At 42.7% G+C, this 26,728-nt stretch overlaps 1 protein-coding gene and 1 long non-coding RNA gene across 7 annotated transcripts in view; one reads left to right on the top strand and one right to left on the bottom strand.

The window, feature by feature from the left end:
• Nucleotides 1–7,115, bottom strand: part of LOC307214434 — a 9,709-nt gene extending 2,594 nt beyond the window's left edge. The window contains exon 1 of the long non-coding RNA XR_013838084.1: nt 6,946–7,115. This is a non-coding gene — a long non-coding RNA (uncharacterized lncRNA). The remainder of the gene's footprint in view (nt 1–6,945) is intronic.
• VRTN (vertebrae development associated) overlaps nt 1–26,728 on the top strand; it is a 27,531-nt gene extending 803 nt beyond the window's left edge. The window contains exons 1-3 of one of the 6 annotated variants that reach the window (XR_013837677.1): nt 8,522–8,793; nt 12,162–12,576; nt 13,602–13,989. Coding sequence is in view for 4 of the 6 variants with exons in the window: in XM_079971959.1 (XP_079828085.1) it covers nt 19,658–19,773; nt 24,282–26,301 (2,136 nt within the window). In the remaining 2 variants the exon portion in view is untranslated. Of the gene's footprint in view, nt 1–8,521; nt 8,794–12,161; nt 12,577–13,344; nt 13,990–18,446; nt 19,774–24,281 lie in introns of those variants that run through there. The other 5 variants (XR_013837678.1, XM_079971960.1, XM_079971961.1 and 2 more) reach the window with 5 other exon arrangements.

Below are 26,728 nucleotides of genomic sequence, written 5' to 3'. Positions count from 1 at the left end.
GCACAGATAAGTTAGTGGAAACTTGCGCCCACCCTCACAGTCTTGTTCTGTTGTGATTTCATTTCCCAATCAATGGCTGTGTGCACATTGCCATCTACTCTGGCTCCAGGGCGCTCCCACCGATGGCCTTTGAATCCATGTACACAGAACGTTACACATTATGCAGAACTATATTGTGGTTTTTTGAGACTCATCTACACTTGCGTTTGCCCCACGATTTCCAGGCACAGGTCTGAGAGGTTTTTCATTTGTCTCGCTGCTATCCCTGGGAAAACCTGTTGAAAAATCTCTTGAACCCATGCCTGGAAATCATAGGACAAGCAGAAGTGTGGGGGAGCCTTTAATCCACATTCCCTTTGCAGCTAAACTGAGGCGTGTCCATTTGAGGCAGCCATTGTGCAGATGACCACTTCATGAAAATGAGTTGGGCGTGGTGGTTTGGAGGGGCAAGGAAACTAAACTGATAATGTGCATCGGGTGAAAACATCCCCACCCTGTCTGTGGTGTGTACAGCCATGTGCAAATGTGACTTGAAACACAGCAGAGGAAAACAACCTTGCTGCATTTTGCTGCACATAGGACATACAGCTGCAAATAAAACGTTTTAAAATGTGTTGTAAAGTGCAATATACAAATGTGACACTAGATGGCGACAGTGAGCTACATAAAATTCAATGTGTTTTTCAAAATTTTCCTTAAAAAACATTTTCGCAGAGTTTTTTATATGTGTGTAGATTCCACCATAAAATCACAGAATCATAGAGCTGGTAGGGATCATTATGGTCATCTAGTCCAGGAGAACACTGAGATGAGTATCCACATTTTACTCTGGTGTAAAAGGTAAAGGTAAAGGGACCCTGACTATTAGGTCCAGTCGTGGCCGACTCTGGGGTTGCGGCGCTCATCTCGCTTTATTGGCCGAGGGAGCCGGCATACAGCTTCTGGGTCATGTGGCCAGCATGACTAAGCTGCTTCTGGCGAACCAGAGCAACGCGCGGAAACGCCGTTTACCTTCCCGCTGGGGCGGTACCTATTTATCTACTTGCACTTTGACGTGCTTTCAAACTGCTAGGTTGGGAGGAACAGGGACCGAGCAACGGGAGCTCACCCTGTCGCAGGGATTCAAACCGTCGACCTTTCGATCGGCAAGTCCTAGGCTCTGTGGTTTAACCCACAGCGCCACCTGTGTCCCGTTACTCTGGTGTAGACAAGCCCAAATAAGATACAGGAATAATGGCTACTAGACTACACAACTGGATTTAGGGACCTCGTTTCCTCTTTACAACTTGTCTTTGCTTTCCCCACTTTCAGCCTGTGCTAGAAGCCAGCCTTCTTTTCTCACACAAGAAGCAGTTTTACTTCTGCAACAATTCTCTTTTCTGACCTTGCTCCTTTCAGTTTCTGATGTTGTTGCTCTATGTCTCATCATTAAAACAAAAAACAAAGAAACAGATTAACATAATGCCTACAGTCACTTGACCTCTTTCCAATAGCTCAGATTTAAGTTTTATAAATAAATGCTGAGGCAAATAAGAACATGGGAGTGGTTTATAGCTGTGCTTGGCTTACACAAGTTTTTCTTGCTGGAGACTCAGATGTGTGTACACACACACACACTTTATATCTTGCTATCATTACTATCTCCTGCATTGTTTTCGAAAGTTCTCAATTCTTTCTCCTCAGACATTTCTCTATTAAGAGTTTTATTGCAATTATAATTCACTCTTGTTCAAAATCTCCCAAGGAGCATCTGTGTGAACTTTGAAAGCGCTTTTGTAAACGATCAAGTGGTATATAAAATTTAAGAAATAAATAAAATATACAAATAGTCCTTTCAATGATTAAGCTGATAGATAAATTATAGATTAGAACAGATAAATAGGGTTGTATTATGGTTATGAGATTGAGCTGTGAACCAGGGGCACATTCTCTCAGCCTCAATCCTGCATCTGAAAGAGGTGATAATAACACGTATTTATGCATTTAATATGCTCCAATTATTGGATGGAACAGAATTATGGATTTTATGTGAAACATGAGCCCAGGATTACCCCAAAATGTTGGGGAGACTGACAAAAATATAATTGGTCTTCAACCACCAACCCAATATGGCTTCACTTCATGAACCAACAGGGTTCTGTGAGGATTCAATAACCACATAACAAACGTATTAAAGTGGCAATCAGTTTGTGAGTAGGTGGAGTTAACTGGTCTGCATAAATTGGGAGAAAAAGTCTTCACACATGTCTCTACCTTCTATTACTAAATGTATATTGTACAATAACGGCTCTGGGGTAACTTAGTGCGTGATTTTCTGTGACCATTTGAAAGCATGTTTTGAGTTGCGGCCTGCCTTGTCCTTATTACCTCCTGCAAATGAAGCACCTCCCATCTGAGCTGCCATTCTGACCCAGCTCTTTTGTACTCCCTCATCCCTTTCGGGAGATCAGGCCCCTTTGATATGCACAGCCTTGTTGTGAAAAAACTGGACCACTATGGATGAGGCATCAGCTCCATGGAAGCTGAGGGATTTGACACACTCAGGACATGCTGAGCTGCAATTGTCCACTCCAAACACTTCCCCACCCGTCCTTTTGTCCTCTTCATGCCAGATGAAGCACCTGCTGTGAGCTCCATTTAGTGTCTAAGTTCCAAAAATTTCCATGGCCCCTCCTGACACATCCAAATCCAAGAACAAAGGACAGGCGCATTTTCTGAGCCTCTCTTTCAGCTTCCTCCTCCTCCCCCAAGAACTGGTGTCCTAGACCCTTGGAGCCCGGCACAGAACCGAAACGTTTACATATTTTACAACACAACGCCCTTCCCCCTGCTTGCCCATCTCCGTCACCAAAGGACACACCATACGGCAAGGCTAAAGCATCCGATCTTTTTCTCGCAATGAGAGCACCACGGGAACCTTTATCTCTTTTGCTTTGTCTACTGGTCAGAACAGCAAAAATGTATTGGAGCATTCAGAAAACTAGTTCAATATGCTATATATATGACAAAAGGAACATTTTCATAACTACACAGTACCAGAACATGGCTACATAAGCTCACGGTTTGGATGATATCGTATGTCTCTTTCACACAGCATAGTTGCTATTTTTCTTCTCTATGTGGCGCTGCCACCATGTAGAAAAGTACATTATAGCACTCTGAGGAAAACGCAAGCACTCACTAAAATTGCTGAATATATATATATATTTTCAAATTGAGTCACAAAAAGAATGGATGTGTGTAGGAGTACGGTGGGTAGGAGTTATGTGCCTGTCTATATGTAGACAATAACACAAAGGATGCCTCTTAGACAATAGCTAACAAAACTACCTCGGAGAGGAGAGAGCTGAAGAAGATTGGAAGAAATTTAAGATTTATTTACAAAAATACTGTAATTTGGTTGAATGTTAAGGAGGATGCTAGATCATAAATAATTGAGCACCACCAAATTAGGCGGAATTAGGACGATAAGTGAGATTGAGGAAAATATAAACCTTTTGGAGAATTATTAGATTATATTCAAATGAATGGGATACAAGAATCTAAACAAGATGATAAATTGCTGGCAAAATTTACAATGATGTAAGTGGGAGCGGGAGACGCGAGGGAGTCCAAAGAAGTTATGAAACTATGTTATATTGTTTATTATTTCTGTATTTGTATTTAAAAATCTTAATAAATATATATATATAAAAAAAACAAAAAACAAAACTAGCAGTCCTGCTGTACAGAGAAATTGCGACAGCAATGGATACACTACCTGTGGAGAAAAACCTCATTTTTCCACCGACTAAACACTAGCTTGAGTATTTAAATAATGCGATATCGCTGCAGAAGAAGCACATTTCAGAAGGAATTAATTGCTTGCAAGTTAAATGGATAAGAACTGTGTGTTTATTGCACTGAAACCAATTGTCTAGAACTAAATGCTGAAAAATGCATTTATTGTTCTTCACCTATTCAGTGTCCTTGCTCATTTATACCCCACCTTTTTTCTCAAAGGAGCTGAAAGCAATGTATAGGCTCATTTTATCATCACAACAACCTGGGAGGTAGGTTAGGTTGAGAGAGTGCCAAGCGCAAAGTCAACCACCAACAAGCTTAATGGCTGAGTGGCGATTTCAACTTAAGTCTTCCCAGTCCTCATCAAGCATTCCCATCTCAATATACCACTCTGGATCTCCAGTTAGTGCTGCACATCTTGTTGAGCAAGGGGTCTGTGTGTCTGGCTGTTAACCAGAAGATTGGTGGGTTCCTGCACTGCAGAGGGTTGGACTAGATGCCCCTCAGAGTCCCTTGAATTCTACAGTTCTATGATTCTATGAAGAGATTTCAGAAGTGGGGCAGGGCCGATGCATTATGCTTTGGTTCTTTTGTCCCTAGAAAACACCAAAGTATCACTGTCTTTCAACTAGTGGACTTGTTTCTCAAGATTTCTCTGTCTTCCGAGTAGATTGTTTTGTATGCAGTGATATACACAGGGAACTGTAATGCAGGAAGGGGCTTGATGTGGGGCTTGAACCCACAACCATGAGATTAAGAGTCTCATGCTCTACCACCTAAACTATCCCTACTGCATAGGTTTTTCTAGGGGAGCTCATTTCATCAGCTTCGTCCAGTAAAATATTCTATTGGTCCATGTTATAAGAAAAAAACTGCTCTTTTCCCCTTATGGGGTACCCAAGAGCCCATATAGAGTAGTCTTTTTATGTTCTCTATCGGTAGGAGAGAATAACAGAGGCCAACCAGAGAATATTGAGAAGCAAGGCAGCTAGGTCACAGGTCACAGGCTCACACCCTGTTCATATCTTGAATGTGCCCTTAAGACAGGATTTCTGAGGACAAGATTTGTGAGGAAAGAGACAATGGGGAGGTTTCCCACTTTGACACTAAAATTCTTATAACAGTCCAGCAAACAGAACAATCTGTTATCATTTTGGAACCCATCTGAAAAGTGCCCTGCCCTTTGAACAGTGGGAAATGTGAAAGGAGTGCGTTCCCAGGTTTCCACAGCGTTTTCGGATGGAGCTGCTGATAGCACAGGAAAGGCAAAGGGGGGAAAGAAGTGCCCAACCCCATGCAGAGCTGTGATCCTGCTGAGTCCTCTCAGCTTTTATGGGCATATAGGAGGGCAAAACAGCTGGAGCAATTCGGAGGGGAAACACTTTGATCTTGACTTTGAACCTTTGTTGCTGTTGCCATCTTGTTTGGTTACTGATTCTGCGTCATTCATCTGCTCTCATTTATGGTTTCTGTTTACGTTCTGTTAGTTTTTATTTTGCCTTGCATGGTAGGGCAGGTTAACATATTTTCAATAAAACAAATAAATATTTTATTTACTTTTAAATTTATATTCCACTTTTCTTCCAAAACAGGAACCCCAAACAATGTAATGCAAGAGTTCCGGTAATGTACATTAATCCTGCATTGGCATTAGTGGCGCAGTGGTGAAATTTGAAGTGCAGGAGCTCGTCGTTCCTGCACTGCAGGGGGTTGGACTAGATGACCCTTGTGAGTCCCATCCAACTCTACAATTCTGTGATCACGACAGTCGCCATGACAGTCCAAAACTGCAGGTAGCTGTGTTGATCAATTATACAATCTTGTGATGAACTGTTACCACTTTAAAAATGTGGTAAGAATCTCATCCCAGAAAAGGGAAAAAACTTCTTTCTTTGATAATCTTTCTCATTCTCTGACTGCAGTGTGTCCAGACTATAGCTATTTTGGGGTGGGATTCAATCACATACCAACAATTTCAGGGGGCACAATTATAGCTGATTGGCAGCTCTTGTGCAACAAACCTGCTTCCCCAAAAGATTAAACGTATTGCGAAAAATGAGTGCTCAGTAAATAGCTAATGTCATCTTATCTCCCTGCAAACAAATCAGGATGAATGCTCAATAAACAGGTTGTCTGGAAGCACCTTTCCTCTCTGTCCAACCTTTTTGAGCCCAGGAGCACATTTGGAAAGTTGCTGTGGGCACTACAAGATACCCATTTCACAGTAGAAAAAACTGATGTTCAGAACTTTCACACCCTGAAACCAGGCAAGGCAGTTACACACTCCCAATAAAAAATTGCTTTCCCCATGGGAAGAGCACCTTATTTTTTAAAAACATAAATAATGCTAAATATGTGCTTTTTATTATTTTTACATTGTTAATTGTGCAAGAGTGTGCAAAATCTGAAGGGAGGAAGGGAAAATGTATTAAAAGATGACTTTGTTTAATACTATCAAAGTGATGCACAAATTGAACAAGGAATAGGCTCTAGAATCTGTTTGATGTTTATGTTGCTGTGTGCACAATCAGATTAAAAAAAAAACAATTTCAGAAAATATAAGAACCCATTCTAAAAGTGGAGCAGGAGGAAGTGGTGGGGGTGGGGAGAAGAGGACTTCTGAATTGTTTACTAGTGTTTGGTACCTGTGCTGAGGGGAACGAAACCTGGGAAGTAGAGCTAATATCAGTAAGATGTTATCAGATGCAAATGTAAATATACTAGAGGCTTTCATAGAATAAAATATTAGTGAAAACCAGCATATCATTTTCAAACAGTTCTCTGCAGTGCGAGGACTAGTACTGTAATTTACCCCACTTTAAAAATAAGCAATTGGATCCTAAAAAAGTGCTTTGAAGGCTGCAAAATCAAATCTTTTTTTACTGTAAAAATGAGTTTTTCCTCCTTTGTTCCGCCTTTTTCATTGGGATATCTGATTTCTCAACTCACGCTTGTCTTTATTCTAAAATTCAGTCACTGGTTGTTGTTTTTTGTTTCTTTGTTATACTCCATGAACTGTATATTGCTCACTCGTAATAAATTCTCCTAGCCGCTTTAAAGATTTACGCCTTCCAGAAATTCTCTTTTCCTTCCCTTTCAGTCATCATTTAGACACAGATAGGCTAAATAAACTAATTCAATCTTTTGCTATAAATCACTCACATCAGCATTTCAGCAGCTTTGTCCAGACTTTGAGCCCTCTGATTTGTCAATATCTCCTCAGGTAACAAAGGGTGGAACTAAACACAATAGCTGTTCAGAGAGGCTCCTTCACCTTTCTTGAATCTGGTGTCATAATGCCCTATTATAGTTTTGTGTCGTGACATTGTGCAAATTAGTATGCTGCAAAAGTCACTATTCAACCAATTCCTCCCCTCCCGTCTCTCTAACACCCACACCATACAATTAAAGCACATGGCTCCCCCACAAGACTATCGGGAACTGTTTACCCCTCACCAAGCTACAGTTCCAAGCAACTTTTAACAAATTGCCATTCCCAGGATTATTGGGGTGAAGCCATGACCTTTAAAAGTCCTTTAAATGTATGTTGTGGACGTGAACTATTCCACTTAAATGCTCAATTCTGCAAGCTGCTGAGGATGCCCCACCTCTTACAGGATTAGGGAGTACATTTAAAGCACATTAAAGCATGCAGGATTCGCACACCCCTCCTGAGAATCTTGAGAACTGTTGTTTACCCCCCAAAATGATACAATTCCCAGCACTCTTAAACTATACTTCCTATGATTCTTTGGGAGGGAAAATGCACTTTAAATATATGGTGTGTACTTAGCCTAGATCGAGCTGAATATAAAAGCTTATATGACTCCTTATCAAACACACATTATTTTTGTCCTATAATCACAGTTGGGTCCCCCCCCTTTCTTTTAACGTAATAATCTAGTGCCTCGTTGGTTCCAGAGTTCTGCACATTATTACATATGCATTACCAGCTCGTAATGTGATGGCATAAAAACATCAAATCACACGGACTTAAAAAAAGTGTTGTTATTAAAAGATATTCATAGATAACAAAGGTACAGAGGTACCTCGGGTTAAGTACTTAATTCGTTCCGGAGGTCTGTTCTTAACCTGAAACTGTTCTTAACCTGAAGCACCACTTTAGCTAATGGGGCCTCCTCCTGCCGCTGCGCCGCCAGAGCACGATTTCTGTTCTCATCCTGAAGCAAAGTTCTTAACCTGAAGCACTATTTCTGGGTTAGCGGAGTCTGTAACCTGAAGCGTATGTAACCTGAGGTACCACTGTACATATAAAGTCTCTGTTTTCAGTCCTTTCAGTCCTTTCTATGTGTCAGTAACATTTGATGTGAGACATTGCTGTCCTATGCATGGTGGTGAGGTTGGGGGGAGAGAGAAGTGGGGGGGGGGAGAGAGGAGAGAGAAAGAAAATGTGGGGTGGGGGGTAGTAGCCCATACATAGACAACACTTTTGTTAATGGTGTTGTCTTAAAGGATCGCTCTGTACATCAGATCTACTATTGCCCTTCTAATCAAAATATTATTGGGAAATTTGGAAGAACATATGTTGCTTTCTCATTTTGAATTTGCAATGGCTAAATGTTTATTGGGATACATTTTAACACATAAACAACAATGAAAACATACTGACCACACATCTTCAAGGTGGAAAAGGACAACACACTGTTATAATTTCACGGAGTATGAAAAAAAAAATCCATCCAAGAAGACCTACTGGAGGGACGTTGTTCATGCCCAGGGGTTGACTCATCAAATGAAGGAATTCCCTCAATGAATTCTGGGCACTCTGGTTTATCTTTTACAGAGTTAAAATTCCTAGCAAATCTTAACAAACCACAGTTCCCAGAATTATTTGAGGGAAAGCATGTGATTCAAACGTGCCTTCAAGACATAGCTTGAATACAGCCTAGATGAGATTCCTGCATTGTAATGTGTTGGACTAGATGGCCCTCGAGATCCCTTCCAACTCTACAGTTCTACAATTTTATGACAAGTGACTCTGAGGGAAGGGTGAGTGCGTTGGTCTAACTGCAGAAATCTGCTAAGCATGTTCTCTTGAGTCATCTCGAGGATATTTGCTTTGCAAACAGCTCTCTGCAGCATAAATAAGCCCCACATTGCAGGCTGGGTGTGTGTGTGTGTGGGGGGGGGGGTTGGATCTTTATGGGACTGACAGAAAAATAATCTGCCTCACGTCAGATGCAGTTTACTATTTCATGCCAGATAACTGATTCTGTGAACACTTAATTTTCACTCCATACTGTATTGTGTCACTTCCCACATCAGAAAAATCTTTACCGGCTAAGACAGAAATGGGTTGAATGTCCTTTAGCACTGAATATGTACAGTTTATCTTATCATCCCATCTGTACTGCTGTGTTCTAGTAATGCTTTCTAGAGTGTGGTTTAAATAGGTCAGGTATTTATCTATTTTTTAAATCTTGCCTTTCCTCAAGATGGCTCAATGCTACATACAATCAGGGGTGCCCAAACTTTTTTCAAAGAGGGCCACATTTGATGAAGTGAACATGCTTTTTTTAGGATTGGAGTTTTGTGCTTTTTTTAGGATTTTACCTCAGGACATATACTGCCACGGGGGCTGGATTAAATCGACTGACAGGCTGGATTAGGCCCCCAAAACGGACTTTGGACATGCCTGTATGGTGCTCCCTTTCACAACAAATTTAAGGTGAAAAACAGTGGCCAGCCTAAGTAAGTTTCACGGCTGAGTAGGGGGTTTGAATTTAGGCCTCACTGATCTTAGTCATACACTCTAAAATCCTGTATCCCACTGAATCTACTAGGTCTTTCTAATGCATGCGTAGGCAACCTAAGGCCTGGGGCTGGACCTGGCCCAATCGCCTTCTAAATCCGGCTCGCAGACGGTCCAGGAATCATTGTGTTTTTATATGAGTAGAATGTGCCCTTTTATTTAAAATGCATCTCTGGGTTATTTGTGGGGCCTGCCTGGTGTTTTTACATGAGTAGAATGTGTGCTTTTGTTTAAAATGCATCTCTGGGTTATTTGTGGGACATAGGAATTTGCTCATTATTATTATTTTTCAAAATATAGTCCGGCCCTCCACAAGGTCTAAGGAACAGTGTACTGGCCCCTTGCTGAAAAAGTTTGCTGACACCTGTTCTAATGCCTCCATTGAGTTAGTGCCCCAATTCACACTAATACAGCAACTTACATACACATGACTGTATACAATAATTTCTGTCTGCTCTGTTGTGGACTAAATAGTTGGTGCTGAATGGGCAGGAGGTGGGGAGAAGGCAGAACAGGTTTAAAAAGTCTGAGAAAGATGGCTTCACAATATCGAACTCCCTGCATATAGTTCTTCCAAGAAGCAGGCAGAAGCAGAAAGAGATCAAACCAAAGCCTTCTGAAATCATTTTCACACCCTTCTCTCCATACATGCAGAGTTGTGGGAATTGTCACACACGACAATCTATACATAGGTTGAATGTCATTTCTTACATGGATGTGCCTGAAACTTTGTAATGAGAAGCAGCCAGTCTATCAGTAATTCACCAAGAACCCTTTAGCTTTCTATACTTTATCTAGCTGCAACCTTCCGCCTTTGCTAGAAAGACAGGGCAATTTTTCAGCACGCAATCGATGAGTTTCCTTTCCAAACAGGTTTTTGATCTCTGTGCTGCACTGAACAATCATGCTGAAGTAAATAAATGACTGATTCAATTATCTAGTCAGGGGGAAGGTATGCTGATTAAACCAAAAGCATTAATTTGATCTATCTACAACCTCATGCTGTTTGAGAAACACTGCAATCCTAAACAGACAAAAGTCCCATTTCACTCAAAAGAGCTTACTCTCCCCAAGAACTGTATTTAGAATTGCAGGTTTATCCACATATAAGCATGTATAGATTGCAACTTTATTCTGCAGTGCTATTTCCCAATTACTGAAGAGTAAGTCCCATTGACCCTGCCAACCTAGCAATTCGAAAGCACGAAGTGTAAGTAGATAAATACGGTAGGTACCACTCTGGCGGGAAGGTAAATTGCGTTTCCGTGCGCTGCTCTGGTTCGCCAGAAGCGGCTTAGTCATGCTGGCCACGTGACCCGGAAGCTGTATGCCAGCTCCCTTGGCCAGTAAAGCGAGATGAGCGCCGCAACCCCAGAGTCGTCAGTCACAGGACATAATGGTAATGGTCAGGGGTCCCTCTACCTTTATCTTTAAGCCCCATTGAATTCAGTAGGATTTGCTTCTGAGTAGACACGTGTTATCAATGCCAAATCCACAACAGTGGAGATGTTTACAGCTACCCATAAGAAGCTGAGGTAATAACAGTGTTAAACTTTATTGGGTTATAACTTAAATTTCTATTATCACTACCAAATCTTTATCTGAAGTTTATATTATAGTAAACAACTGTTTTCACATAACGCAGGTGCAACCATGTCATTGGTTTTGGAGAGTCATTTGGCTTATATATACTTCTTTAATACTCAGGATAGCCTCCAATGGGAAGAAATAATTATTAATTATTTTAAAACAAGTCCCTTTTTATTTTATTAAATAGCTCAACACAGCAGATGCTTCAAGTGGTTCCCCCAAATTCAGCTGAATTGCAACTTATACTGGCTTCTCCAGTCAGTGGCGGAGGAACCGTCTCTGGCATCTGGGGTGGGACACTGAGGGGTGGGGAGAACTGGCAGGCGGTGCACGTGCGGCAGCTGTACGGTCGCCTTGCAAGCAGCAGCCCGTATGGGCACCTGTATGAATGGAACACGTGGGGGGCAGCCCGTACAGACACTGCATGAGCGGCATCTATGCTGACTGCGCGCACCCCCTTGGCCGCTCTACAGCTGGGGGGGGGCAGTGGGCCATCTTGTCACCCCCCCAGAGTGGTACTAGGGGCGACCCGCCCCCTTCATACGCCCCTGTCTCCAGTCTATTACAGTTATACCTCGGGTTACAGACGCTTCGGGTTACGCGTTTTCGGGTTGTGCACCACGCCGAATCTGGAAGTACCAGAACAGGTTACTTCTTTGCGCACGCGCAGAAGCACTGAATCGCAACCCGCACATGCAAAGATGTGGTGCTGTGGGTTGCGAACACTGTGGGTTGCGAACGTGCCTCCTGCACGGATCACGTTCGCAACCCAAGCATTCACTGTATTCAACCCCTTGAATAGAATCCCTCACAACAGCACGAAAACAGGTGTTTTCTCAAGCACACCTGATGCAACTAATCAACTAATCAATATTTGGGGGGGGGAGGTGAAGGGACCTTGGCCCTTAGGAGTTGGCCCCCATACATGGAAAATCTGACCCAAGGAAATGCAGCTGCCAGGATGAAAAATGACCCCCCACAATTTATGGCATGCCTTCCTCTGGTGTCATTACAGATAAGGAGTGAGCTGTACATACTAACAAGCAAAGGGGAAATGGCTGCTGAGCTGCACCCACCATTGTGAGGCCTGAGGAGGTGATGATGATGGTGCCTCTCCAGCTGCTGTGATTGGCTGTGGACGCCCTGTGATGTCATAAAAGCACATGGCAACTCAGTGGATATACAAAAGTGGTCCAAGGGGAAACCCAAGGCAAAAGCTTGAAGAGGACACAGTGGACAACAGCTGTGTTATTCAGTACTTGGTGGTCTCCTTCCACATGGAGGCAAAGTGGCAAATGGAAGGAGGCCATCATCCGTCAATGAGATGCTGTGGAGCAACGAGAACGCAAGTGTACCTGCTGAGCAGGACCGTGGCTTGAAAGCAGCAGATATCTATGGTTGGAAGCTGGCGATGGACCTGGCAGAAGCTGGTAGTTGTTGGTGGGTGGAAGCTGTGATTAGCATGTGGATGCCCGGGATGCCGCAGGGCTGAAGGAGGCTGAAGTTTGTGTATGTAAGCTGATTGAAATTCACCTTCAGAAGGCTGTTGACAAAAGCTGTGCGGATATTTGTGGATTGATGCTGGTGTAAGTATGAATGGAGAGTGGACATAGGTCACCCACCAGATACGGTATGCCTGGGAATTGCATGTTCAGATAGCGGTGTAGGCTGCCCTCCAGGCTCTGGGTGAATGAACCACTGGATATTCATGGGTGGAAGCCAGCAGAGGTTGGCAGGCTGGCCAGTGGAGGTGGCCGGATGATACTGTTGAACGAGGGCTGGAATATTCCTCTCACCGTATCTGTGTTTGCCTTTCATGGATGTCAGAAGCCGATGAAGCTTTCCCCGAAAGCAGCAATGAAGGGGACAGCAGAGCTTAAGCAAGCCATCTTCTACTTCTAAATCAATGTATTTCTAAATACATCTAAGTAACGTTCATGACATTCCCCTTTCCAGTACCAGGATGGGAGGCTGTGCAGATGCATCTCCAGCAGTTGCCGCTGGCTACAAACTTCCTGTGATGTCACAAATGGACAGGGTGGCTGAGGGGAAAAAAGGCAGTTACTAGTGGGAGGTGGTTGGAAGAAGGGAGAAACCCCAGTAGAAGGTTCAGGGGAAGTTGGGGTAGGCAGGCAGGGCCAGCTGGATATGCTGACTCCCTTCCATCTATTTGCATTGCCAATGTTTTGTTCTCTCAGGCTCCTGTACCTGTCTCGCCTAGACTGCTTGGCAGAGCCCCAGCCCTTTAACGGTTCCTGCATTTCTGCAGAGAGCCAAAAACTGTGGGAAATAATAATAAAAAAACAACCCTGCCTGGTGTCCCTGCGCCCACTGGACCAAATAAGTCCCATTTGTTGAATATGATAAGGAAAGATGAGGAAGTTAAAGGCATAGTAGTTGGAACTAAACAATATAAATTAAAAGCCTTTGCTGCTGATTTGGTATGACTTTACAGGACCCTGAGACCAGTGCAATCAAAGTACTGAAAATAATTCAAGAGTTCGGACAAGTTGCAGGTTTCAAATTGAATAAGAATAAAACCAAAGTTTTAGAAAAAAATTAACGATACCTGAAAAACTTAATTTAGAGGAAACCACAGGGCTGAAGTTTGTGAAAAAAGTGAACTATCTGGGTGTAAATATGACTGCAAAAAAATTGAATTTGTACAAAGATAACTATGAAAAGTTATGGAAAGATATCAAGAGAGATTTGGATATCTGGACAAGGTTGAAACTATCTTTGCTGGGCCGAATTTCTGAGATGAAGATGAATGTATTGCCTAAGTTGTTATTTTTGTTCCAAGTACTTCCTATCATTGATAAATTGAATTGTTTTAAGGAATGGCAAAAACCTATCTAAGATGTATAATTTATTGCTGGAATGGCATACGAAAGATGAACAAGTGAAATCTGTAATGATTGAATGGGCCAGGGATGTGGGGCACAATATCATGATGGTGGATTGGGAGAAATTGTGGAAAAAGGGAATCAAATTTACAGCTTGTAATGTATTAAGAGAAAATTTGATGAAAATGATGTACAGATGGTATATAACACCAGTGAAGTTAGCAAAAATGTATCATTCTCATGATAATAAATGCTGGAAGTGTAGAGAAAAAGAAGGAACCTTTTACCACATGTGGTGGACGTGCCCCAAGGTAAAAGACTCCTGGGAAAGGATTTTTAATGAATTGAAAAAAGTGTTGAAAAACACATTTATTAAAAAACCAGAAGCCTTTTTACTTGGTATAGTGGGGGTTGAAATCTCCAGAAAGGATGTTATTTCTTTTCTATATGCCACAATAGTGGCGAGAATATTGTTAGCGAAGAATTGGAAGAAACAAGATTTACCAACTATCAAAGAATGGCAGATGAAGATGATGGACCATATGGAACTTGCCGAACTGACCGGGAGACTCCGAGACCAGAGAGAAAAGGCGGTGGAAGAAGATTGGAAGAAGTTTAAGGAATATTTGAAAAAATATGTTAATATTTAAACCTTAGAATAGCTTTGGAAGTGGATAAATGCTGTAGGGTTAGAAGTAGAAGATAGTGTATTTTAAAATAGTATTATTTATAAGTGATAAAATGTGAAGTTATTTTAAGTGTGATTAAAAAAAAAGATGGTTAGAAATTATAATATATAAACTGCTAAAGATGAAGTAAAATGAAAATCAGATAGGTGGGACTTGGGGAAGCCCACTTAACAATGTTTAGAAAAATAAGGATATGACAAGAATTTTTTGTATTGTTTGTCTTTACTGTTTGTGTTTTTTATTTGTGTTATAAAATGAATATTTTTTTTGGGGGGGGGAGTCCCATTTGACCTCCTCAGATATTGTGTCCCACTGATGGATTTGCTGCAAACTGGCTGCAATATTTGTATGTAATGTAATGTTTGCAATGGAGAGTTTATTCCTCTGGCCATCCAAATCCCTTAATTATTTTCCAAAATTTCCTGCACTATCCTCAGCATGTTCAAATTTTAAATGATTTAAATCAGGACTGATTAATTATATTTATTCTATTCTGTCAAACAACCAGGAGCAATGACTGACATCAACATTGAGCTTGTTCTAGTCCAGGCTTCCTCAACCTCGGCCCTCCAGATGTTTTGAGACTACAATTCCCATAATCCCTGACCACTGGTCCTGCTAGCTAGGGATCATGGGAGTTGTAGGCCAAAAACATCTGGAGGGCCGAGGTTGAGGAAGCCTGCTCTGGTCTATGACTCTTGCAATTTTTCTACAGGTTGCTGCTGGCAAATACTTAGCTATATATTTATATAATTGTTTATATATATATTGCATTTCTAGTTTGTAAATTATTTCCAGTCTTGCATAATAATAGCTGCCATTAGTTTCAAGGTGCCATAGAATTCTTCCTCTACTGGTGAGCAGGACACTATTCACAGATGAAGAACAAAGGCTGTGCTGTACTTGGTGAATGCCACACAATGAGTCCATGGAGGAAGTGAAACTTATCTCATATATTTTACCAACCCTAATCTTCTACAGTAGGGAGGGGAGGGAGAGATGAAGGGAAAACTTTCCTCATCTTCCTGATTCCTTCCCAAATCCTCCATCCACCTCTTACTAGTTATGGAAAAGTAGGTTGCGGGGGGGGGGGGGGGGACTTGAAACCACCCAGTCCCTGCTCTACCTGAGGTGAAAGCAGAGTTTCTAGTGTCAACACTGAAGCCTAAGTGTTGATGCCCTGTATTGGTCAGCTCTGTTCTCATTTTTGTTATCTGTTGTGTGTAACTCCTAGTGGGATTCTGCACATGTGCAGAGAAAGCAGACAAGTTATTATTGCAGTAGAATTTCTGAAAAACTCAGCTCTCTTATCCCTTTTAAAGCAAGGTTCTAAGCCCTTAAAACGGTAACGATAAACCTGGAGATTTGGAGGCACTCTGCAAAATCTTTGATGTCAGAGGAATTTCCTGTACAGTGATACCTCGGGTTACATACGCTTCAGGTTACATACGCTTCAGGTTACAGACTCCGCTAACCCAGAAATAGTGCTTCAGGTTAAGAACTTTGCTTCAGGATGAGAACAGAAATTGTGCTCCGGCGGCACGGCAGCAGCAGCAGGAGGCCCCATTATCTAAAGTGGTGCTTTAGGTTAAGAAAAGTTTCAGGATAAGTACGGACCTCCGGAACAAATTAAGTACGGTACTTAACCGGAGGTACCACTGTACAGAGGGTTGAGGCTCCAGTGCCCTGCTAAGGATCCTTGCTACTATCAAAGCAGAACAAATTAGTCAGTATGTGTAACTACATATTTTGTAGTATGCTTAGTATGTGTTTGTGACATGTAAGGAATTGGTAAGTATGCGTTTATGTTGTAGAAAGCAATATTCTATTCTTAAGAGAAGGTTTGAGCGAGATCCAGAACAGGAAATCAAGTCACGCTGAGGGATTGTGCACCAAAATTTGTTGAAGAGCGATGTGCTTTCTCAAGAAAAACATACTGTACCACAAATGCATACAAAACATCTAGTTGGTTGATAAGCAGACTATGTTTCGTCACCATGCAACCCCCATACCTCAAAATCAAGAGACAGAATATGCTTATCTCAAATCTAATGGATGAAAGACCAGTGACAAAAAGTGCTACTTGTTTATTCATTGAGTTCCTCATGTATCTAGCAATCCGCATAACAGAATGACTCAGAGAGTCTCTTTTGTGTCTTTTCCAGCACCTATGTTAATTACCAACCTAGCTGACTCAGCGCTATCCTTGCCTCTGAACACTTAGTAATCTCTGTGTGTGAACTGCATAGCACACTGAGTCCTTGTGTAGGCACTGCTGCAACAAACATTTTTATTATTAATAATTATGATAATGAAAAGTGTTCTCTATCAATAATGTTTCACTGACCAAACTGTTCAAATCCTATAAGGTTCTGTCTCTACTGATTTTAAAGCACTGCACTTCTGATTTCAAATGGATTTGCTTTATTTTCCATTTCAAAGAGTTTTACAATCCTTATTTTGTCCACCTGCACAGCAGAGTTGGGCATTAATATTTTACATTCCTAGATCTTATACAGATTTGTTCAAAGTGACCTTGTAAGACCAAGGCTGTGCAAGGATCTGAACACAAGCCAATACTATATTTTGTTTTCTATACTACATGGGATCTCAGTAATAATTTAGGTAAGACCCTCATCATCCAATCTGTTATGTGATAACCAAGTGATGTTCTTCCTCACAAATTTCTTCCAGCACTCTTAAGCCTTTCCATACCAATAACATTTTCAGAATAATGATTATATGCTATGATTGAAACGACCCCCCCCCCAGGTAGTCCAATTTTAGCATTTGTTCTATGCCTCAAAATGCTTACAGGCAGCTCTGTGACAGGCAGATTCTTATGTCTCAGCAACCAAATCTCTAGTTATTCCCAAGAAAAGTTAAGGAACTAGCTGCAGTATAAGGGTTCAGGGCCAGGAGTCCAGTAAGAGTGCATATTATTATTTTCATAACTAGAACCAGAAAGGCCTAACTTCAAATCCCTCCATAGCTGTGAAAACTCTGGATGGACTTAAGCTATTTGATATGATGGTGCAGGAAAGTCTTAAACTGGGTCAGACCTTTTCAAAACAGACTTTGCAAAAAGAGAAACCCAGAGTTAGGGTTAGAGTAGACCCTGGCTATATTGGTTCTGTTGCATTGCTGAATTACCACTTTAAGTGAAGCTAGAGCAACTACAGCTATTTTGAAATGATTCTAGGTTTGCATTTTATAAAGAAATATGATGAATCAGAGCAAAAATACAATTTAGGTGGACTCATCATGCCTTTCCTAGAAATGCAAGGCTGTTGCCAATTTGTTTTCACTTCTTCAACCAGAATGCAATCAGTTTTGTTATCCTGTGCATCTGTGTTTTGAGTCAGGTACACAATAAAGTTATGATTCTTTGCTTCTCCCTTTCTTATATATTTGCAGAAACAATACAGTATGAGCAAGTACAAATATTGTGTCCAAACCAATTTCCCTTTACATGGTTTCTACCTATGAGCATAATTTCTACCTTTGCATTTTGGCTTCCCTCCCGGCTTTTTTTTGCTCAGGTTCTGAAAATAATTGTGATATTTTAACAGTGGAAGTGCTTGTCTCTTTAAGTGTCTTCGATAATCGCAAGGATCACTTTAACTTTGGAAGTGACCCCTTACATCTGCACTCCTTTCATCTTATAGACAAGAACACTTGGGGATGGACTATTTCCTGGTGGGGAGGGGGAGGGGTGGAGCCGAGATCCTTTCACACAAGTCAATCACTCCAATTGGTTCACTCCAGATTTGAAACCAGTTCTAGTCTGAATGTGGGACACAGGCTCACAGCTGAGAAAGGGGAGCTCGCTACGCTTCCTGCTCCAGGATTTAAATGTCCAGGAAACAGCTTTGCAGAGAGAGGAGGAAGGAGCAGGAGCTGCTTAGGACGGGTTGGGGTCAACACCAGGGCTTTGCCCAACAAGCAAAGGTGAGTTGGAGGGAACTTCCGAAGTCTGCAAACCGGTTTCTGGAGAGAACGCTAAACCCCTCCAAAAGACTCCGCTGAATTCCAGTAAAGTAGGCCAGTGCAAACTCAAACCCAAGGAAGGCTTGAGCACCAGCCAGGTTATATAATGAGGGCTGCAAACCTAGGGAAATATCCTGCAACCTTAGGAAGCAGGTCCCATGAACTCGGCAGAGTAAACATGCACAGAGTTGCGCTGCGCGTTATTACCTCCCCTTTCTATATACAGCTGCTTAATTCAGAGTCGCCTCCATTTGCTCCACGTCTTTGGTTTGCTGATCCAAATCTCTCTCCCCCCCACCCCGCGCACTCCCTCTTTCAACTTCTCTCTCCAAAGATAGTCTTTTGTTAACAGAGGATCTCCTGAGGCAACTTTTGGCTGCCCTCTGCTAGGTCCCGCCCCACAAACCTCCCATTATCTCTTCAGCAGAGCAGGGAATCCGTCTTGGGGTTAAGCCCTGGGCAATTTCCTGTAGGTTCTTTTTTTAATAGAAAACCCTGTTCTTGTTTGAAGGAGCATGTTTTTCCTTTCCTTCCTCCACCCCCTTTTTATTGGTGCCCTTATGTATCTTTAACTGGGTAACAACCGCTCATCAAGCTCATTCCCAAGTTTATTCCTGTGCGTCCACCATCTTTGGAAAGATGGCTTCTCCGCGGTACTTTAGGACGAGCGAGACTGGCCGGCAGAGGGGGCACAGCGCTTAGTTCTTTGGCTGGGCTTCACTCATGACCTCATTTAAGATTGTCCTTGGACTGGAAGGAAACATGGAGTTTTCCAAGGCCCTGGCTGGCCGCGATCTGACTTTTGTGCTGTTGATGAAAATCTGGTGGGATCCAGCAAGAATAACTCTTAACACCTGCGCTATACTTTTTTGGGTTCCAACTTAGAATGCTTGCGTGCACTCAGAGAAACGTTGGGACTCGAAATGTTTTCTCTTTTTCTCTTAATTTAATTCATTATACTGTTTTGTACTGTCTCTTCACCTTTCATGCCAAATCAGCAGATGAGCTGCCATACCCCACCCCCCAAAAAATTTAATGCTGCAAACCTAACCATGTCTACTCTAAACGTAGTCCTATTGACTTCAGTAGGGCTTACTCCCAGGTAAATGGGGTTAGGCTTGCTGTCTTAGTCCCACAGAATTGGATGGGACTCCTGAGCAAGCACATCCTAATGTCGCTGTATGTGATAAAGTAATTTTGGGGAAAATATACAGAGGGGTTGTTGTGGCAGTAGGTTCCATTGGCACAATTCTGTTTTGCTGTTTATGTGAGTTAGCAAAAGTGAGTTATATAAACTGGTGGGTTGAAGAAAAGTAAGGGGTAAACTAAATCAACTTTCTCAGTTCACACTTCTAATGAATAAAACATAGTCCTCGAAGATGCTGCAGGCATTGCCTTTTTGCAGTGAAAGATTTAGCATGGCTATTCTTCAATACTATGACCAGGTCAAAAAGTAATGTCAGCAATAGTGCTCAAGTATTCTGAAATGTACTTATTTTTAGCTTTGGATGCTACCGCATAACATGAAGTTTTCTTGGCAGCTGACAATAAAAAAGTAAAAAATAAAGTGAACACAGGATAAAGCATACAGGCGAAACTAAAAATCTAAAAATTGTGATATCTCCTCTCCAAAAAATAAAATAAAAAATATACATTAAAAAACTAAAAGGCCCAGACAATGGAAATTATTTTAAAGGCCTGAAATATTGTAGACTAAAAGTAGGAAGGTGTCTAGTTCACCAGTATTAGCTGGAAATGGTACCATTTCCATAGAAGGGAGGAAGGAAAGTGAAATTGAGACTAATGCTATAGTTTCAAATTTCATCCTTGGATATGTTCAACATTAAACAAAACAAAAAAGCACTTTTAAGTGTATTCATTGTGTTTTTTATATCTTCTATATTTAAGAAAGTATTGAGTATCTGACAAGAAAGTAAAATATTTGGTTAGTTCACTCGTCAAGCATCAGCATGAAAACTTCTGTTAAGTAGTTATTTTAATAAATAAAACCTTAATGTTAGGTGAGGAGTTTATACATGTGTGATGATTGACAACACAGGTCTTCTCTTTCACTTATCCTAGAACATCAGTGTCGGCCTTCAATTACAAAACTATTTTTTAAAGGCCAGCTAGCAGCCACTATTCAAAACCAAATGTTTTTTTAAAAGGCATTTTTGGAAAGTAGGCCGCAGACCAATCCTCCAGGCATCATGAGCTGCAGTCAAATAATGATTTTCAGCTGATAATATTTGACCAGTCTGATTGGCAGGCCAGCCATACCTCATGACAACTACAGCAATATTATCAGCATGGGTGAAATGGTAATTTGGGGTGTTTTTTAGGCAAAGGGATTTATACTTTTAGCACATATACCTACTGCAGAGGCTGTTATAAATGGTTAGATTGTTCAGTGCATAAAAGAACTAGTCAGCTGACTTGATATAGGCATGCTTTTGAGAAATAATGAAGGGTAGTTGGAAATACAAAAGGGTAGAGAAGGATATACAGCCATCCTAAATGGCACCCCTGGTTGGATCCCTGGGGTTAAAACATTGCAATATATTTGAGTGCCATCTTTTCCTAAGAGAGAGAGATGTTTGATTCCCTGCTATTGGCACTTGAAATGCCTTTTAGGGAGGAGGGGGGCCTGATAAATGAAGAAGACATCCACCATGAACAGAATGTGTGTGCCTTGTGCTGCCAGTCGTGCTGCTATTTAATGTCTGAAGGGTCGATTGTATACAGTGGTACCTCGGGTTCAGTACTTAATTCGTTCCAGAGGTCCGTACTTAGCCTGAAACTGTTCTTAACCTGAAGCACCACTTTAGCTAATGGGGCCTCCTGCTGCTGCTGCCGTGCCGCCGGAGCACGATTTATGTACTCATCCTGAAGCAAAGTTCTTAACCTGAAGCACTATTTCTGGGTTAGCGAAGTCTGTAACCTGAAGCATATGTAACCTGAAGCGTATGTAACCCGAGGTATCACTGTATTACACACTTGACAGGGGAGTCAGGTGTTGTTGCATCCTGCTTTTGGGGCTGCTGCATTCACCACTCTTACCAAGCTACTGTAATAATGAACTTTTAAAAGAACCTTAGGATTTGTATAGCCTTCTGTGACTATGCTTCAATTCCGGCTTCGTCCACTTCGGCCCTCCAGATGTTTTGAGACTACAATTCCCATCATCCCTGACCACTGGTCCTGCTAGCTAGGGATCATGGGAGTTGTAGGCCAAAAACATCTGGAGGGCTGAGGTTGAGGAAGCCTGCTTTAATTAATGCCCTAAGAGATTCAGGATGAATAGAGAAGCTTTAAATTACCCCCAAAGTGGGCCTGCATGGAAACAGAATAATGTCCCTCTGTACTGGGAAGAACTGGATAAAATTTACAGATATCCAGGATTTTGCATAATATTGGAAGCTATACTGTCAACTATGAGTTTGAATTGATGTGACCCTAAAAAACATGGCAGTATTGTGACATGAAGCTGTAAGTAGGTTCTAAGGCAAACTAAGGCCCAGGGGCCAGATCCGGCCCAATCGCCTTCTAAATCCGGCCCACGGACGGTCTGGGAATCAGCATGTTTTTACATGAGTAGAATGTGTGCTTTTATTTAAAATGCATCTCTAGGTTATTTGTGGGGCATAGGAATTTGTTCACCCCCCACCCTGCAATATAGTCCGGCCCCCCACAATGTCTGAGGGACAGTGGACTGGCCCCCTGCTGAAAAAGTTTGCTGACCCCTGTTCTAGGGTTCCCTGTGCCTTTTGTCCTGGAGCTATGATGACGAACCTGTCGCCCTCCGGAGGTTACTGTTACTTAACATTGGCCATACTGTCTGAGGCCAATGGGAGTTGGAGTCTGAGAACATCTGGGGGGCTACAGGTTCCCCATTACTGTCCTAGAAGCTTGCTGTATGTTGCATGTGACAAGACTTTTGTCCCCAAACCAGCCTTTGTGAATATATATTTTCCAGGACACCTTTGAGACCCTATTCTGTTGCTGTCTGAATGCAGATTTTAGTGCTGCTTCTGGTAAATATAAATAAAGGTTGTTACTGCCTAGCACAAAGTCCTGTTTCTCTTCATTATTTTCAGCAGAAGGAAAAAGGATCTGCTATGCAAATATTTTGATCTTCTATGCTGGGTGCTAGGGCCTAAGAATATCTGAGACGGAGGAGACTGGGAGTGTGAAATATAGCGTCATATGAAAATAGGCTTCTGCAGCTTGTAAAAAGCCTGGAATATAGTAGTACAGTCTGAGGTTGTCTCTTGAAAGAAGGCTTGCTGTTCTAAACAGATTAGCAATTAAAAGGTGCAGTGAGTAATTAAGTAACTAAAACACAAACTCAGATGTGAAGGCAGCCCTGTAGGCAGGGTGGAACAAATGGGTGCACTGACCCCAGAGCTGTGCTCCCCCCCCCAAAAAAAAAGATGTTTTTGGAAAATTTTCTTTTTAATTTGTGACGTGACACATGATGAAAGCCTTAGTAACCACAATGCACCACCACAGGAGCAATTAAAGAATAGGACCCTCTGAAAAAATAAGGGAATAAGCCAGGTGAGTTCACAACAAAAACTTCATATGGAGGCTCCTGAATAGCCTACTAACTAAAGACTTCCCCTTCCTGTGGGTGGATTTTTCATGATCACAGTCGCCCTATAATCACTTAAGTGAAACTGAAAAAACAGCCTATATGGTAATTGTGGGCTACATATAGACTCCACCCATTGTATTTTTCTTTGCTCTGCTTTCCAGTATGGGTTGTGTTCTCTACCCAGCCAGGCATTTTTTGTTTGCCTGCAGTATAAATTAAGAGTGTGTTTATTATGCAGTTCAGGTGAAATAAAGAGAAAACTTAAAAGTGATCTGAAAAAAATATCCCATGAGTTACCCTTCACTCTTTTAAAGCATTCATTATACTCACAAGCATGGTAGCAACCTTTTATTCTTTTTATTGAGTACTTGGTGGCAAAGGATGATGATTATTTAATAAATTTGTATAAAGGATGAAAACAGCCCTAGAGGAATAGAAACACTTCTGAGCACACTACAATAAGCTGGCTGGCTGGCTGAGGCATAATTTCTGATTTTCCCAGTGTGTGCAGCTTAGCAAGAGGCCTTTTCAGGGTTTCAAGGCAGGAAAAATCAAGCCAGTAAGCAGTTTCAAAAATCATTTGCTTTCCATAATTCCTGGACCAGTTAAAAAGTTTCCCCTTGATTGCCTGCCAGTAAGAAAAATCTAAAGGTCAGGAACAAAACTAGAAGGAGGGACTCTCAGGGAAACGTTGGCTTTAGATCACTGGGGGCCAGATTTTGGGGCTGCTGCAAGACCTGATTTCATAGAAGCATAGAGTACAGAATTGTGGAGTTGTAAGGGACCTTGAGGGTCATCTAGTCCAACCCCCTGCTATGCAGGAATCCTGCCACAGCTATACCTGGGTGGGCTTGAACCACCAACCTCCTGGTTAACAGCCAGGCTCACTGACCCATTTATTTTTAACTAGAATACAATAGTCTTGGTAACTGAGGCCAAATGCCAAAGAAAGTGCATGGGGAAATGCTGAATGTGTGACAGCGTCATTGTCTGAACTCTTCTGTGGTTTTCAGGATGATCCAGCGACACCAGCTGGTGCAGTCTGTGCTTCAGGAACTGCAAGAGGCGGCCGAATGCTTTGGGCTGGAGGGACTCACCAGCGCAACCCTAGAAGCCGAGAGGACTTTGTCCTCGTTCTCCTTACCTGGCTACCGTGAGAGGCCGTTCCAGGAAGAGCTGGAAGTTGACCGGGTTGCCAAAAGCCTCTACCCAGAAGATGCTCCCTGCAATATGCTGCCTTTGGTTTGCAAAGGCGAAGGGAATCACCTGTTTGAGGCTGCCAGCGTGCTGCTGTGGGGGAACACCAGCCTAAGCCTGGAGCTGCAGGTGCGCACAGCGGTGGAGATGTTGCTGCACAAGCAGTATTACCTGCACGGCATGATCGATTCCAAAGTGATGTTGCAGGCAGCTCGCTACTCCCTTTGCACGGAGGAATCCCCTGAGATGACTAACTTGCCCTTGGCCATCCTAGAGGCCATTTTTGATGCGGACATCAAAGCCACCTGCTTCCCTGGCACTTTTGCCAACATGTGGCACATGTATGCCCTGGCGTCGGTGCTGCAGTGCAACATCTATTCCATATACCCAATGAGCAACCTAAAGATCCGGCCGTACTTCAACCGACTGATCCGACCCAGGGGGTGCGGCTTGCAAGTTTCCACGCTGCATATCATGTGGTCAGGGCAGCAGCTCTCGTCCCAGCTGTTCAGAGCTCAGTACTTTGTGCCTGTGGTCGGCCTCGAGGAGCTGGAAGCCACAAGCCCAGCTCCAGAGCCTCCCGTGCAACCGGTGAATACCTTGGAGCTGCTGCCTAGGGATCCCCAGGTGACTCATTCGAACCTATGCATCACCAAAAGTACTTTCTATCGATGGAAGCGCCAGTCTCAAGAGCATAGGAAGAAGGCGGCTGCCAGATTTGCGGCCAAACAGTTCCTGCAGTCCTGCTTCCGAGAGGGCAAGGTGGTCCCTCTTCAGCACTTCCGACAAATGTTCCCAGAAATCTCTCGCTCCACTTACTATGCCTGGAAGCACGAGATGCAAAATGGGACAAATGGCAGGGCCTCTTCCCCTGCGGAAGTTGTGCTGCCAAAGGATCCTCAGGTGCACAAACAGGAGAATCTCCCTGCAGGCAAATACGGTGCAATAAAGTCTGAAGGCGGCCTAGGGCCCAAAAGCCTGCTCTTGAATTCCAACCAAAATGGGACTTCCATGCAAGGAGCCAAGTCCTACCTGGAGAGGTGCATTTCCATGAATACTGTTCTGCCCTACAGGAGCTTCAAGTGCTGCTTTCCTGGCATCTCCAGGTCCACCTACTACAACTGGAGAAGAAAGGCCATCAACGAGAACCCCAGCTTCATGCCTTCCCAGCCTGTTTCCGTCAACCAGAACCCCCTTATGAACAAGAAGCCATTCCTGCCATTCAAGCCAGGGAGCCTCCCTAGTGAGAAGATGATCAATGGACACCATCCAGGGTCCCGTATTATCATGCGCATCAACCCATCTCTACACATCTGGCAAAAGCACCTTCGCCACTTGGCCAAGAAACGTGTCTGTCAGTGGAAAATGCCCTTCTGCAAGTTCCGCCTGCGCTACCCAAGCCTTTCTTCCACAGCCTATTGGTTTTGGAGGAGAAGCGGCAGCCAAGCAACCAAGAAGCACGGCCTTACCTTAAACGGGCTTTCCGAAAACTTTGAAAAGAAAACCGCTGAGACTAGTGGGAAGGCAGAACTTGAACTGCGCCCACTGCAGCAAAAGGAGAGTGCTCTAGTGCTCGTAGACAAGCAGCCTCCCAAGCCCTACAGCGCTGTGATACCAGGCTACCAAATGGCAGAGAACAACAGCATGTTTGTGATGGATGTGATTGCCACGGCTCAGTTCAAAGCCCAGGCCAAGCTGTTTCTCCAGCAGCGCTTTGAGTCAAAGACCTTCCCAACGTACAAAGAGTTCAGAGCTCATTTCCCCTTGACGGCACGTTCCACTTACTACATGTGGAAACGTGCCTTGCACGATGGACTGACGCTGGTGGATGCCTGAGGCTAGTCACGACCCTTGCCAGTCTGCTGTTGGAAGTTGCTGTCATCTCATCAGTGGGAAATGCAACCTCTCTCAAGTAGTTATTTTTCTCTTTTTTTATTTTCTTGGTTTCCAGAGTTGGAGACCAACTTTGCAAAGTCTCAGCCGCTGGAGGAGTGGAAAAAGGCAGGGAGGATGATGGGCATAAGGTGCTGGTTTTTTGTTGGGCTCCTGAGTTGCCCATAATGAAATATATGCTTTTCTTCTTCTTAGTGAATAGGACAGATAAACTTGGTGGTGGTAGAGAAGGGGAGTCTCTGGGATCTCTAATGCTGCTGTAGGTGGACTGTGAAATGTGCCTTATTTCTTTAATGTGATTATGAGCCACAATCTTAAGGGCAGTGAATTACGCCCAGATCCAGGTGTGCACCCTGTTTTGTTCTTTATT

The sequence above is a fragment of the Podarcis cretensis genome (assembly GCF_951804945.1).
Source record: "Podarcis cretensis genome assembly, chromosome: 1".
Lineage (NCBI taxonomy): Eukaryota > Metazoa > Chordata > Lepidosauria > Squamata > Lacertidae > Podarcis > Podarcis cretensis.
The sequence above is the reverse complement of the archived record's forward strand: the minus strand, read 5'-3'. Positions and strand labels throughout refer to the sequence as shown.